This window comes from Pinus tabuliformis, chromosome 6 (genome assembly GCF_031772625.1).
Source record: "Pinus tabuliformis cultivar Carrire ecotype Pingquan chromosome 6, CPIR1, whole genome shotgun sequence".
Classification (NCBI taxonomy): domain Eukaryota; kingdom Viridiplantae; phylum Streptophyta; class Pinopsida; order Pinales; family Pinaceae; genus Pinus; species Pinus tabuliformis.
Window position 1 is genome coordinate 1,128,064,966 of NC_142292.1, and position 14,445 is coordinate 1,128,079,410.

Consider the following 14,445-nt stretch of genomic DNA (forward strand, 5'->3'; position numbering starts at 1 on the left):
AATGATAACATTATTAAGTTCACCCAGTGTTGCGAGGGAGCACCCCCCCCCATCGATCCCGCTCCCAATCCACGCTCCGGGCGGGAGCGACTCAGGAGCGGGTCGGGAGCGCGTTCCTTAAAAAAATTTCGCTCCCTGCCTTTTTGGGAGCAATTTCGGGAGCGTTTTGCCTTTTTCGCAATTTTTTTTTTGTAGTAATGTTTGAAATGCAATTTTTTTGAAAGAAACAAATAATTTTTTAGTGGGGCAGCTTAATGATCAAGTATAGTCCCTAGTATTGATATGCTATTCATGGTAATGTTAAATTCTTAAAGTAAAAGTGACATTCTCCTTAATATTCATTTTCATCCTTCTACTTAAATTTTTAACATTACCATGAAATGGCTCAGGATGTTTGAGTGGTTTCGGCCTCATTGGATTTCATATGGAGAAAGTGAAATTTTAGATTTCATTCAAAATCTAGCAGACTTATCAGTTTTTCAGGATTTCAGGATTGGGGGATTGCAATGTTTCCATTGACTTTTGTCATGTATTAAGGTATGGAACTCGTATTTAATCAAGAAAACCAATCCCTCTATGTACCTTGATGTTAGTGACATTGTTTGTCGAACTCCTCTATCATGACCCTCCTAAAAATGTACGCATCACTCAAACAAAATCTTGACTTGACATGCTATGCTTGTTCTATCTTATGTTAATGCTTAGAAGGTGATATTAATGACAAAGATCCCTACAGATACAGAGGTAATGACAAAGATAGCTCCGGATATTAATGCTTAGAGGGTGATATTAATGACAAAGATCCTGATTTTCCAACAAGACTAAAAAATTAGACATTTCTCGTGGTGGAAAGAGGCCCAAGAATAAGAAATAGATAATAGATTTACTTCTCTTTTCTAGTCTCTAGTAGCTTTTATAACTATTGACTCTTTCATATTTATTATGATATTTTTTTAAACAATATATGACAATTTAAGTTTGAAGTTGGCAATTATAACTCATTAGTAATGAATTATGAATATGATACTTCATGAAAGTTGAAAGTTGTTTCATTTCATTTCATTTTATAACATTTCATTTCATGTTAAATATTATTTGTTGTAATGGTTACACTTAGCTTACAAGTACAACTTTGGTGATCAATGATGATAAATGTTATATATTGAATTTTGAAAGCTTGAAACTTTAAGATTGATGAATCATGAGACTCAATATGTTAGATGTTAATGTTACTAACTTGTGGACGTGGTTGATGAAGATTATAACTTCTAGATGATTGTTGTTGTATGGTTCAATCTATGTTTTTTATATCTAATTCATTATTCTACATGTTTTTGTTGACATATATGTATCAAAATATAAAAAATATAAAATATAATATATATATATAGATATATAGATATATATATTATATAAAAAATGCTCCCGGATTCGCTCCCAAACCGGGAGCTTCTGAAAATGTCGCTCCCGCTCCCGTTTTCGCTCCCACTCCCCGCTTTCGCTCCTGCTCCCAAGTAACATTGAGTTCACCAATTGCCTGGACCAATGATCTGTCTAGTTGTATGATTTGGGCATCGATATTTTTCCATTTAGCATTAATTTTCTTGGTGACAGATAAAGGCATGACATTTGCAGATGCACCTGAATCAACAAGACAATTATGGACATTATAATTAAAGATTTCAAACGTTAAAAGAAAAAGGGGGGCAAAGAGTGTTAGTATTTAAATTAACAACATTAACTACAAACTCGAAAATGTCACGAGACTTATCGGACATAACTTGAGAAGCAAAAACTTCATTACCTGACGGAGGATGTAATGCAAATGCTTGGATCATCAGTTCACGTTGCCCTGTTATTTTTGCGAGCTCAAAGATTTAGATATTGGCACGAGCTCTTTTCATATCCTCAATAATGTTGTAATCAATACTTTCATTTTTATCAGGTTGTGCTGAAGTGTCGGGGATCATAGCTTTGTTTAAAGCATCAGGAGTGATGGCCTTATTCTTGTTGTTTGCAGAAGTGTTCTTAGGATGCAAAGCACTTCCTGACTTATGTTGTGAACTCTGAGCAGGATTAGTGGGTATTAGAATCCTTCTTAACAATTGCCTTTTAAGCTCTTTCCCAGAAATCAATCCTTTGCTCCTCGAATTATATCGCTTGGTTGCTTGTTGAGGATGATCTTCACTCACTAGTGGTTCATCAACACTTTGTTTATTAGCGTTATATATGATATCAAAAGTACTAATTGAATGCCCAGCACCTGAACTTTCCTTGGTCATGGCAAGTTCGCTTACTTCTTCAGTCTACTCAGACTGCTCCTCTGCTAATAAAGTATCCACAAAATTGGTCATCATAGCATTCAAGTTGTGGTTCCATTGTGGACATGTTTTCTCTTAATACCTTCTCTTGGTGGAAGGTACAAAAGTTGTCCATGCCCAAACCTTCAACATTAAACACAACATTGGAGCTTTGTACAGATTTAGCCAATTGATTATTGTTGTTCTTCTTAAAGAAAGGCGGCTTGAAAGACTTACTCTTGGTAGATGCCTCACTTGACTTTCTCTTTAATTCAAATACCTCATTAGTAAGCAGCTTCAAAGACTTAGCCAAGCTTTCCATATCGAAAGAATCTCTCTTTCGCTTTAGTGGAAGATGCTCGAGTTTTCTTACCAATGTCTTTAGAGTCTTCCTGATTAATAATAGCTCCAATAGATTGCAAGTCTTTCTCAACAACAATCGCTTCTACAAAGTTCAAAACGAATGTGTCCTTTGCTGCTATTTTAACAAACACGAAAATATTAGTAGGCAAGGCATTTGTATAATAATCTTTGGTGATAGTATCATGTTATTGCACATTTGCGGGGAACTTATTCAATAAACAAGAAATCTTTGAATAAAATCTTTCACCTTTTCCTTGTCCCACATCTTAAGATTCCCGAGTTCTTTGATCAACATGGTGGGAGTTTTGTCAACAGCAAATTTATCCAAAAACAACATTTTGAACTCCCTCCAACTATGGATTGAATTAGTAGAAATACTGTGATACCAAACTAATGCTCTACCCTCTAGAGTGTATGGAAAAAGTCTGCAAGCAACATCATCAAAACGTACCTCTAGCATTCGCAAGTGCATGTAGAAGTCATCAATATGTTCTCCAGCTTTCATCTTCTTATCAGGATCAAAACTTGAAAGTAGCTTTTCCAGACGCTTAGGCATACGATGTAGATTACCCGGAAGAGCAAGCAGCCCTTGGGCCATCCAATCCATCTGTTCATCAGCCATGTCCTCTTTTTCTTCCTCCTCCTCACCTTCTGACTTTGAAGAGTCTTCACCTTCATCGTTTAAATCTTCATTATAATCAATAAGTTCTTCTACTCTCAGTTGTTCCTCATCAAAAAACCAGAAGTTCTCGTTGTTCCCATCTAAATTCTCCTCAATACGTGGAAGGTCCCCTTGTTGATGTGTTCCTTCGGTAGGATCAACTAATTCTTCAAGGGTTACAATAAGCAAATCTTCCACTAAAGAAACGAATACATCACTGCGACTTGTTTCTTTCTTTATCGACTTGTGAGGGAAAATAACAGCGACAGGAAGTAACCCGACAACTCTTGCAAATAGACGAGTAATAGGCCGGATTGTCCAAATGTTATCATAAGTGACTTCAAAAGTCTTTTCTAGACCAAGATGAGAGGACTCTCCTCTCTCAGGGGTGTGAGTTGTGGCTGAACCCAGAGCGTTACTTCCTTCCACGGAAGATTGTTTGTTAGGGTCTAGTGAGTTGTCAACCATAAATTGGCTACCCTCCTTCTAGCACCAAAATGTTGACAGAGTTGGATCCCACCAACATACAGGGGATCTCCCAGATATGAAGTCCCAATTAGACCTCACACTATTTGGTATAGGAGCCCCATCTGGAAATGTGGCCTAGTTGCCATGTTCTTAAATATTTGCCTTGGCTACAATAGTTAGCATAAGAGAGTAACACACATGTACTTTTGAATGAGCAAGTATGCCTTGTCAAGTGTTCAATTGCAATATGTATCAAGGTTCTTTCACTGGAAGGGAATAGAAAGTGAGTCTTTAGAAGAAAATTAGTAGAACTATTCTAATAAAAACACGCGCACATACATATGAAAGAATCGTTACCCAACTATCTAGTTCACATAGAAATAACGATCATTAAAACGACTACAACGCACGTTCAACAAAATCAGCACCAAAGCCAATGAAATAGTTCAATTTCTTTAGTACATTAGAACAAAACACATACCACAATCATATGAAGAATAGTCTTACAACATTCACGATATATGCATGAAAGCATGTTGGCTCAATGACCTTCAAATATTAAGCGAAAGTTCAAAGATACATTAATACAATGAAACACCACTAGCTCCAATAGTGGAGCATTAAGCCACTACTTGCTCTCCAAAAGAATGATCTTTCTCTCTAATGCCTAGTTGGAGAAGCCAAGGTGAAAAGTCCTTTGCTTGAGTAATGAGGCTTCTTTTATAACAAGAGGGGTGACCTTTCATATCCCTCATGACTCTTGAACTACCCTCATGACTCTTGGACTTCTAATATGACCTTTTAACTTCGATAACACCTTTGGACTTTTCTTAATGACTCTTTTGTCCATATGTGACTCATGGACTTCCACATATTTACATTTACAATATTTCCCAAAACTACATCATCATGTGACGACAACATGACAAGTCATTAACATTAATGACTTGGACCCATGGTGACTTGTGACATGGAGTTCTTTGGGAAGTGACGACACAACCACCATGTCTTCAATACTTCGTACAGAATCCAGATCTTGCATTGTTGTTGCCTTCTACCTTCCCAATGGTCTTGAGAGATTATGATGGGTCACTTTGATCATCGGAATCCAATGTTCTTTCAACTGTCGCAACATAGTGCCTTTGTGTCTTTTGTCTTCAAAGTGCTTCCTTGGGTAGCTTCCTTTGACAAATCTCCTCGCTTTTGACATACTTTACTGAAAACACTTGCAAGTATAGATCACTCATGGCAAGAAAACATTAGCCAAGAAAACTCCTATTCTAGCATGATTTATGCAAATTTTCTAACTCAAGATCAACAGTGCGCAAAGGAGAGGGAGAGAGGCCTTTTAGGTGCAAAGCACAGTTGCAAGAGAGGGAGGGGGATTCACTACTCACTGAGACTATACAATGCCCATCTCTAGAAGAGGAGGCTTGGTGGGCATAGGTCGCAGTCGCAAGCAGCAAGGCAGCAAGGAATACTCACTGAAACTGCACCATGCGCTAGGGAGGAAGGCCAGAGACACAAGGAGGGCACAGAGCGCACTTGCAAGACACAAGGTGGGAGATCACTACCCACTGGAAGTGCGTAGTGTGCTCAACTAGGAGGCAGAGACAAGACTAGCGCTATGGAAGAGTGAAACATGTAAAACACACTAAGTTAGGGGTAAAATCGAGTGTTACACATCTCAACTCATCAATAAAACTTAGACAGGACCCAAGACTAAGAAATATACATCAAAACACCAATTCACAAACATCCTCGGAGTGAAACGAACAAAACATGTGTAGTTGTGACACATAAGTGTTGTTTTTTGCGACTAAAACTATACTATGACTCAAAAGTGTGCTATTACCACACTTAGTGATACCACAACACAAAAAGAAAATGGGAACTTGAAACAAGTGTAGAAACATAAAACAACACTAGACAACCAAAAGCAACAATTGACATGATAGGAGGTAGGCTCGAAAATTTGAATATAGCAAAACTTTGGAGGGTGTTATAGCAGTGACAACAATGCCCTAATATGTTCACACGTGTGAGTATCGTTTGCGATTTTTCAAAGTTGTTACAGGGCCGAAATTTTAGGGGGCTGAGATTTCAAGGATTGACCATAATTAAGAAAGTTGAACAACGTTGACTTTTGTTAACTTTGATTTGTTGGAAATGGATTGAAGGAGGGTTGACTTGGGTCTATGTGAAGTTGTTTGGGTTTTCCCCTTTGTGGAGTTTTGACCTAGCTTGGAGCCTACATCTTTGTGTTCTCTGTCTCTTGTGATATTCATATTTTATTTGTTTTGGTAGTTGTCTAACGAAGAAAATATAATAAAGAAATATGAAGCCAAAAAATATTCACAAGCAATTATCTGCAGAGAAACATGGAGGATTGAGAATTAGGGTAGATTTCTCTTCTTTGATAATTGCTTGTTAATGTTGTTATCTTTTTATTAATGTTTATTATGTTCTTTACATCAAACAATTACCAAACTTACAAAACATGATGATCATAAGAAACAAAGAACATAAGATATAGGCTCCAAGCCAGGGTGAAAACCCCACAAAGGAGAAAACCCAAAAAAATTCTCTTCATATAGAATCAGATCAAAGTGAGAGATTCAAAAATTCCATTCCTTTAAGAAACCAAGTCAAGCCCTCTTATCACCGAAGATAGGGTTAGATTTAACTACAATAGCTCACTTTATTTTCAAATAATCTTCCACAAAAACTTATCATTACAGATCCAGGAAGCTCGGACTTCTTCACACGAATGGCCTTTGAATTTCGCACCTTTCTATCACAGAACTCATCACAGAAAAGAGCATTGAATTGCTTGCATTTTGGAGGTGGACAAATGCCAATATATAGTTGTTTTTATGTTCGAAAAGACACATCTTTTCAATGATCCAACTTGTCATCTTTGGAGGGTCGACTTGGCTTTTTGAGGTGAATTTGACCAAATCTAAAAAATTATTCTCTTTTTCTTTACAAAAAGTCCAAATATGACTTTGACTCAACAAATCCTAGAAGCATGAAGAACATGCTTAACTAATAATAAAAATTGTTTTTTTTCTTTTTCTTCTTTTTTCTTTTTACATAAAATACATAATGATACAAGTACAATGATAATTATGAAGACCGAACCTAGTTACATTTTCCAACACTCCCTCTTAACTAGGGAGGTATTCATAATTCCACAACCAGTACAAGGATACTCTCAAATTGAAATATTCTCATAAGAAGAGTCAGATTGATAAGCCATCTTCAAGCATCAACATCATAACCAACATTGTCAGACTGCAAGCAACAATATACCAAGGCCTTTGACTAACAAGATCTAACTCTCCACTAGATTAGAGCACAATGATGGGAGGCATACATATGGACACCACCACAACTGCCTCTTAAGGCACATACCCTATCTGAATGCTCACCAGGTATGTCCCTCGAGGATTATTCTTATTTTGGATTCTCAATCCTCAAAGAATATCGGTCCTCTTCTACCACTCTTATCTTGGATACCCTGTCAGATCCTCAAAGAGTGTCAATCCATAGGACAACTTCTATCTTGGATCCCCAATCCTCAAGAAGTGTTGGTCCCAGAAGCTTATCCAATCCTCCATTCTCTCTCCCAGTACCTTCACTAGACGTACGATTGTTAGTCCTAGCCTAGTGCATGACACATGGAGAATATGTTGTCTCACATCGCTCCCTCTCAGCCAGGGAGGAGATCCTTACTCCCTCTCAACCAAGGAGACATAACCATAAACCTTAGCTTATCTCATACTTCATTAATACATCAGCTACTTGTTTTTCTGTGGAAATATAGTTGTAGTTGCAGAGCTCCTTTCTCACATCATACCTGAGCTTCGTCCTTCCTGGATGTCAAACATTTTATGGAGCTAAATTCTTTTGCATTCTATCTCCATGACAGGGTTTCTTGGCTGCTAACAGCATCATGGTATATCAAACTTTGAGCTTCCTTGATCTTATCAATCATCAAACAACATTGTCAGCAAATGGTTCATCTGTCATGTTCAAGGAGCCAAAACTTCCTTACAGTTGCTAACACATGGCTTCCTTCTTCATAATAGATTTCGGCCTCATATTCTTCAATAAGTCATATCATCTTTTCAAATATCAATTTTTCCCTTATGCTCTTTCAAACCAACAATAGTGTTATCCACACAATCCATGTGTTCCATGATTAGACCACGCAGTTGTAGGTACATCAATATCATCCAACAAGTTATCTCAATTGCAACCTGTGCATATACTTCTGTAAAATGTCTTTCCAAGGAGCCAAATCATATCTCGAACAAATCATCAATATCAAAGATACCAAATCACAATAACCTCAAGTCAAGATGTGGGATTCTTTAACTCAAATTCTGCTACTAGCTCCCTCTGAGGTCAACATTCAGTTGCATCGTCTATCTCAAAATGTAACAGAGTACTGCTTCATGCTCTTCAGCTTTCAATCAATCTGGAAGGAACCAATCAGTAAGCTTCAATATCGTAATCATCAGGGTCTTTACAACTCCCTCTTTCCAATTCAGGTTAGTAAACTTTTTGCCATCTGTTAGTCTTCTCACATACATCAAACCACTCCTTCCTTCAGAGTCTTCATGCTATGCTATGTTCCTTCAAGTCTTTCATTTGCTTAGTCAAGCTTAAGGAAGAACTTGCCTTGACATGTAATCATGGTTAGAAGACTTATGAAAGAACAGGGAGATAAAATATAGAGACTGTAGAATTAATAATAATCAAGAAGACGTTAAATACTTATCTTCTTGAGGAAGGTTGACTCCCTCTTAATCTTGGACCCTTTTTCATCAAACCTTGTCTTCACATCAACATGATATAGTACATTTTTAAGAACTAGGTTACTTTCTCTTTTCACAACGAAAACAATCAGTCAGGGTTGTTTCTATTTCTAGGGTTTCTCCTTTTATTCCATACTTTGCTAGGGTTTACAAACCCTAGATATCAAGACCTGTCACTTATAAATTGTAGAGTTCTACAATCACACAAGAAAATTAGTTGCAAAACCCTGGATAGTTTAAGGTCTTCAAGATCTTGTTACGTTGCAAATTTTATGCAAACCCTAGATCCTTCATAGTCATCAGGACTTATCATTGCAAAACGATGTAAAACCCTAATGATCCATTTTATCCATTTCATTAGATTACAAGACCTAGTCTTCATATGCAGCATAACATCAAACTCTGACATGTCATTGTCTCTAATACATAGGTCATGGAATGCACAGAAATTATACGTACTTTTTTTAATTTACCTTTCCTTTGCAGAATTTTGGTCTTGAGTTGACATTTATCAACTTCATTCAAACGAGACAGCATCGTTTCTTCCAAACTTTAGCTTCATTGATGTCACTCTTTTTGAAAAGCGTGATTGCCTCAAGTACTAATGTTGCAAGGATAAAATAAGTTATCCATAGAACTTCAATGCTTAGGTCTTCAAGCTAAGATACGAACCAGGTCATCACACTTCTTTCATCTAGATTTCGCGTACAATTAGAGATGATCCAAACTTCTGTCAAAAGGTGTCAAGTCATACATCACCGTTTGCAAAATTGTCAAGTCACACAACATTATCACATGAAGGCCACATCCATATCAAAGTCATGTCATATAGGTTACAACAAGGTTACTATGCCACATCACTTATCATATTTCTCACTGTCATATACTGAGTGATGCCAATGAGAGATGTGTGTCAGCGATGTTATAATATATAGAGTGATTCCATTGTGCCAAGAGAACAATGTCTTTGCAAAATTGATATGTGCCACAGAGGATAGGAGAGTGATGTTATACCCAGGATATGAGCCATGGGAGTTCATACGAGCCATAAATAAGATATGTGATCCACAGTTTTGAGCCAACGAATTACGAGCCTCTTGAGTTGAATACAAGCCACATAATGCATATATGAGTCACGGAAAGAAGGATCTGAACCATACTTAACTAATGCGAGCCATCCTTAGAAATGAACATAAAGTGATCCACATGTATAGAGTGTGGATTTCAAAACATAAACGAACCATTGCAATCATAAATGTGAGCCACAGGTATAGAGATTAAATATGATCCTTGAATGCCACAAAATACGATGATGCGAACCTCAGAGAATTCATAATGCCATTGTGCGTGAGCATATAAAGCAATGTCATGAGCCTCAAAATGTTGCGAGCCTCAAAACTTTAAATATAGAAATGGAGTGCGAATCATATATATATATATATATATATATATATTAGAGCCACAAAGAAGAAAATCCGCACTACTGTGAACTACAGAACATAGCGAGTGAGCCATATTGTATAATATAAACAACAAAGAAATATATAGCAAAACCATTGTAGAGTGCAAGTTATTCTATCAAATGTGTGTCATTGAATTGAATGCAACCTACTGTAGACCGTATTGAAGAATGTAACTAGGTACGGTCATAAATGTATTTAAGTCACAATATAATGTATTTGTCAAAAGAAAGAAAATGAAATTTTATTATTATTAAAATTGACTTATTAAAGCATGGGTTTCATGCTTGGGTCAATTATTTTTAGGTCAAAGCCTCCATTGTAGGATTCTAGGGTTTGTGTCAAGTATCCTTGTCCATGTCATAATGTAAAGAACCCTTCTTGGGAATTATTTGTCAAGAAAGAAATTTATTTTATATTAAAATAAGTCTTCTAGGCCTCCTCCACCAAGTCAGTCTCAAAACTAGACACATCGGTCTAAAACTAGGAAGCAAGATCACTATATAAAGGCAACAACTTGACCTCACTTGTCACTCACTCACAACAAGTTCGATCTACAGTCACTGGGCCAAGAAACGTGTGAAATTCAAGGAAGAAGGAGAAGAAGGACACAATGGTTGCTTGACCTATAAATAGATTAACCTTGAGCATGAAAGCCATGCTACAAAATAACAATACTAAATTTTATTTTTAATTTTTTTCTTTACATCAAATATATAAAATCATGATTACATAAGACATTATGAAGACCGAACCTAGTTACATATTTCAACGCTCCCGACTTGAAAAATTTGTTTTGGGAGCGATCAAGGAGCGACTGCTCCCCGAAAACTCCTGCATTCACTCGCAAAAAACCAGGGAGCATTTTTTTTTTAAGGGAGCATGCTCCAGATATTCGCTCCCTCTAGGAGCGTACTCCCGATTCTTGAAGAATGTAACTAGATTCAGTCTTCATGATTGTATTTGAGTCATAATGAAATGTATTTATCAAAAGAAAGAAAAAGAAAATTTTATTATTATTATTATGACTTATTAAAGCATGGGTTTCATGCTTGGGTCATCATGTTTTAGGTCAATGTCCCCATTGAAGACTTCTAGGATTTATACTATCATTAAGTCATTGTCCATTTAAAAAGACCCTTCTTGGGCTTTTGAATCATGTAAAACGATTTATTATTGAGTCAAATAAGGTATTTGTCACCTCCAAACCAAGTTGGTCGCAAGGAGATCAAGTCGGCCTCAAACAGGGTAATTCGACCTCGCCAGAAGCGTATATATGCAAGCAGTTTGAATTCATCTGAAGACTCCTCACACAAGTTCGATATCCAATAAGAGGCAGAAAAAGTGTGAAATTCAAAGAGGAGAAGGAGAATTGTTGGAAAGGACGAGATCGAAGTTTTTGGGTCATCTCTCTCTCACACGTGTGGATTTCCTAGTCTACTACAGGAGGGTCAAAGTGTTGCTGCTAGATCGAAGTCTAACTATTGAGTCAAAGTTTTGTTGGGATAACTATTAGGTCGAAGTTTTTGCTTGGCTAACTACTAGGTCGAAGTTGCTGCTGCTAAGCCGAAGTTGTTGCTACTAAGTCGAAGTTGCCAAGTCAAAGTTGTTGCTACTAAGAGTTGTTGTTGCTAAGTCAAAGTTGTCGCTAAAAGCGCTGACTTGGTGTGGATGAAGTTTGTGTCTAGGTCAAGAGTCTTGGATCATCTCATGAAATTATTAAGGAAGAGTTGTTGACTGGGTTTTCCCCTAGATAGCGGTTTTTCCCTGGCTGTCCACCTACATCTGGTGTCTATTATCTTTGTGTTATTTCTTTGTTAATTGCTTGATGAACTAAAGATAAAAGAAGAACATAAAAATATCATAAGTAATTATCAATATAAAGAAAATATTTCTGCCTTTCTAATTTTCTAACATTGAGGTCACTCCAAATCCATTCCTGAGTGGAGCGCACTTCTGGGGGGGGCATTCACGCGCAGCCTTGCAGTGGACACCCTCAACAATAATGCAAGAGCTCAATCACCAAGGTGTAACCACATGTGCCAGATCATAAATACATAAAGGAAGTAGTCACCTAAGGCTAACAAGCACTAGCTTGGAGTGAGAGGAAGTGTACTATTGAAATTAGTATACTTCTTGAGTGTCCACTCTGAACCTTCTAGTGCTTAAGTGAGAATAGGGGCAATGGCCTAGAGCTCTGTCGAATTGCCATGCAATTGTTATCACATGTTTCCCATTCATTAAAAGCTGAGAGGAATTGGTCCACTTACACTTTAATCCACTTTGTTAAGAGGAATAAGCTTCCCTCTCTGAGTGCAAAGAAACCTTTTTATGTGCATGAGAATTCCGGTTTTCATCTGAGGAACACACCTACATATATGCAAGAACCTCCAACACAATAGGATGTGGGTGTTATACCCTTAGATGACATTGTGATTCAACTTCATAACGATGATGTTGAAATATGTAACTAGGTTCGGTCTTCATACTGACATACGTAATCATGATTTTATGTATTTGATGTAATGAGAAAAATAAATTTATTATTGTTGATCTTGAGGCATGGGTTTCATGCTCAACGAAATTTACTTTTAGGTCAAGCTCCCATTGTGAGCTCTTAGGGTTTGTTATTGAGTCATCAAGTCATTAGAGTCATTGTCATGTATGAAAGACCCATGTTACATATTGTAAATAAAATTATTTGAGTCAATGGTGAGAGTCAAAAGACCCTCCAAGGCCTCATCACAAGTGCTACATCAAGTTGGCCTTCAAAAAAGGTGATCGGCCTATCTAGAAGGACATGTCAGCGTAATTGCATGGGTATGAAGACTATATAAAGGAGGACTCGACCTCACTTGACAGATCATCATTCAAGCATCCACGCCAAGAATAGAAGTGCGAATAGTAAGGGAAGATAACCTCTTGAGCAGCAAAGAGAAAGAGAAGAAGATTGAAATCTTCCAGCATTGTTTTTTGCAGTGTTGATAATATCGGTATCGGGAAAATATCGGCGAGGGTCCAGAAAATATCTTATCGGCAATATCGGCAAAAATATCGGCAAAATATCGGCAAATATCGGCAAGCATAAAAAATAATTTTTTCAAATTTTTAAATATAGCCGATATTTTGCCGATATTTTCAAAATATCGCGATATTTTGCCGATATTTTCCGATATTTGCCGATATTTGCCGATATTTTCAAAACAGAAAATATCGCGATATTTTCTCGGCGATATATCGTTTTGCCGAAAATATCGCGATATTTCCGAATATCGCCGATATTATCAACAGTGGTTTTTTGTGTCCCTCCACTCACACGTGTGACCGCAGTTAGGGTTTCTGAAATATGGTTTCAACAAATCTTAAAGTAGTTGTGACCAGTGTTGATAATATCGGTATCGGGAAAATATCGGCGAGGGTCCGAAAAATATCTTATCGGAAATATCGGCGAAAATATCGGCAAAATATCGGCAAATATCGGCAAGCATAAAAAATGCATAATATATTCATTTTTTTTCAGATTTCTAAACATATAAAGCAATAACAACATGAACTAAAAACATTGGCACATAAATATGAAGAAAACACTGATATATATGATGTCAAATAGAAATGATACATCAAACTTCAAAGGCGATACCAAATCCTGCTGATCCCTGATAGTGATAAATTGATAATTGTCCAATCAAGGACTCAAACAAAAATTAAAATAACATCACATACCCTGCTGATCCCTGATAGTGATAATTGTCCAATCAAGGACTCAAACAAAACAACATCACATATATAAAAGTTTAAAAGTATTTCATCATCATGAGTTATAAACTTATATGTAGCAAAAGTTGCAAAACAAATAAAACTAGCAGCTATCTATCTGAGACCATTGGCCTCTCCCTAGCAGCTTTCTTTCTGTCTTGTTCAGCAATTGCTTCACGAGCTTTTTGTATAACCTCTGCACTAGAAACCATACAAGGCATCACATCTGCTGCATCATATGCAGAGAGTTTAGCCAGATGGTATTTCAATCGTGTAATCCCTCCTGACATCTTGGTCCCACACAAGTTGCATGATATATATGCCTGATTTGCCCCACCAACAGCCTCCCCATACTCCCAAAATGGGTCCAAGGCTTTTGGCATATTTGACATTTGTAGTGAACTAATTCAAACCTAGGGCACAAAAAAAAACAAAAAATTGGCATTAAATGAGTATAACTATACAGTGCCCAGCAAACACTCAAGAAACTATTTTAATTTTTTAAGCAACATCTTCATGTTCAGAATTTAAACAACAAAAGCAAGCATAAAAAATGCATAATATATTCATTTTTTTCAGATTTTAAACATATAAAGCAATAACAACATGAA

The 14,445-nt window shown here is 36.8% G+C and overlaps 1 protein-coding gene across 4 annotated transcripts in view; it reads right to left on the reverse strand.

The window, feature by feature from the left end:
* LOC149262857 (uncharacterized) overlaps nucleotides 1–14,445 on the reverse strand; it is a 292,938-nt gene that overhangs the window by 53,745 nt on the left and 224,748 nt on the right. The window contains exon 8 of one of the 4 annotated variants that reach the window (XM_089425326.1): nucleotides 13,641–14,247. The exons of the other annotated variants lie outside the window; for them this stretch is intronic. Within the exon in view, the coding sequence (XP_089281452.1) occupies nucleotides 14,242–14,247 (6 nt within the window). The 3' untranslated portion in view covers nucleotides 13,641–14,241. Of the gene's footprint in view, nucleotides 1–13,640; nucleotides 14,248–14,445 lie in introns of those variants that run through there. 4 annotated transcript variants of the gene reach the window in all.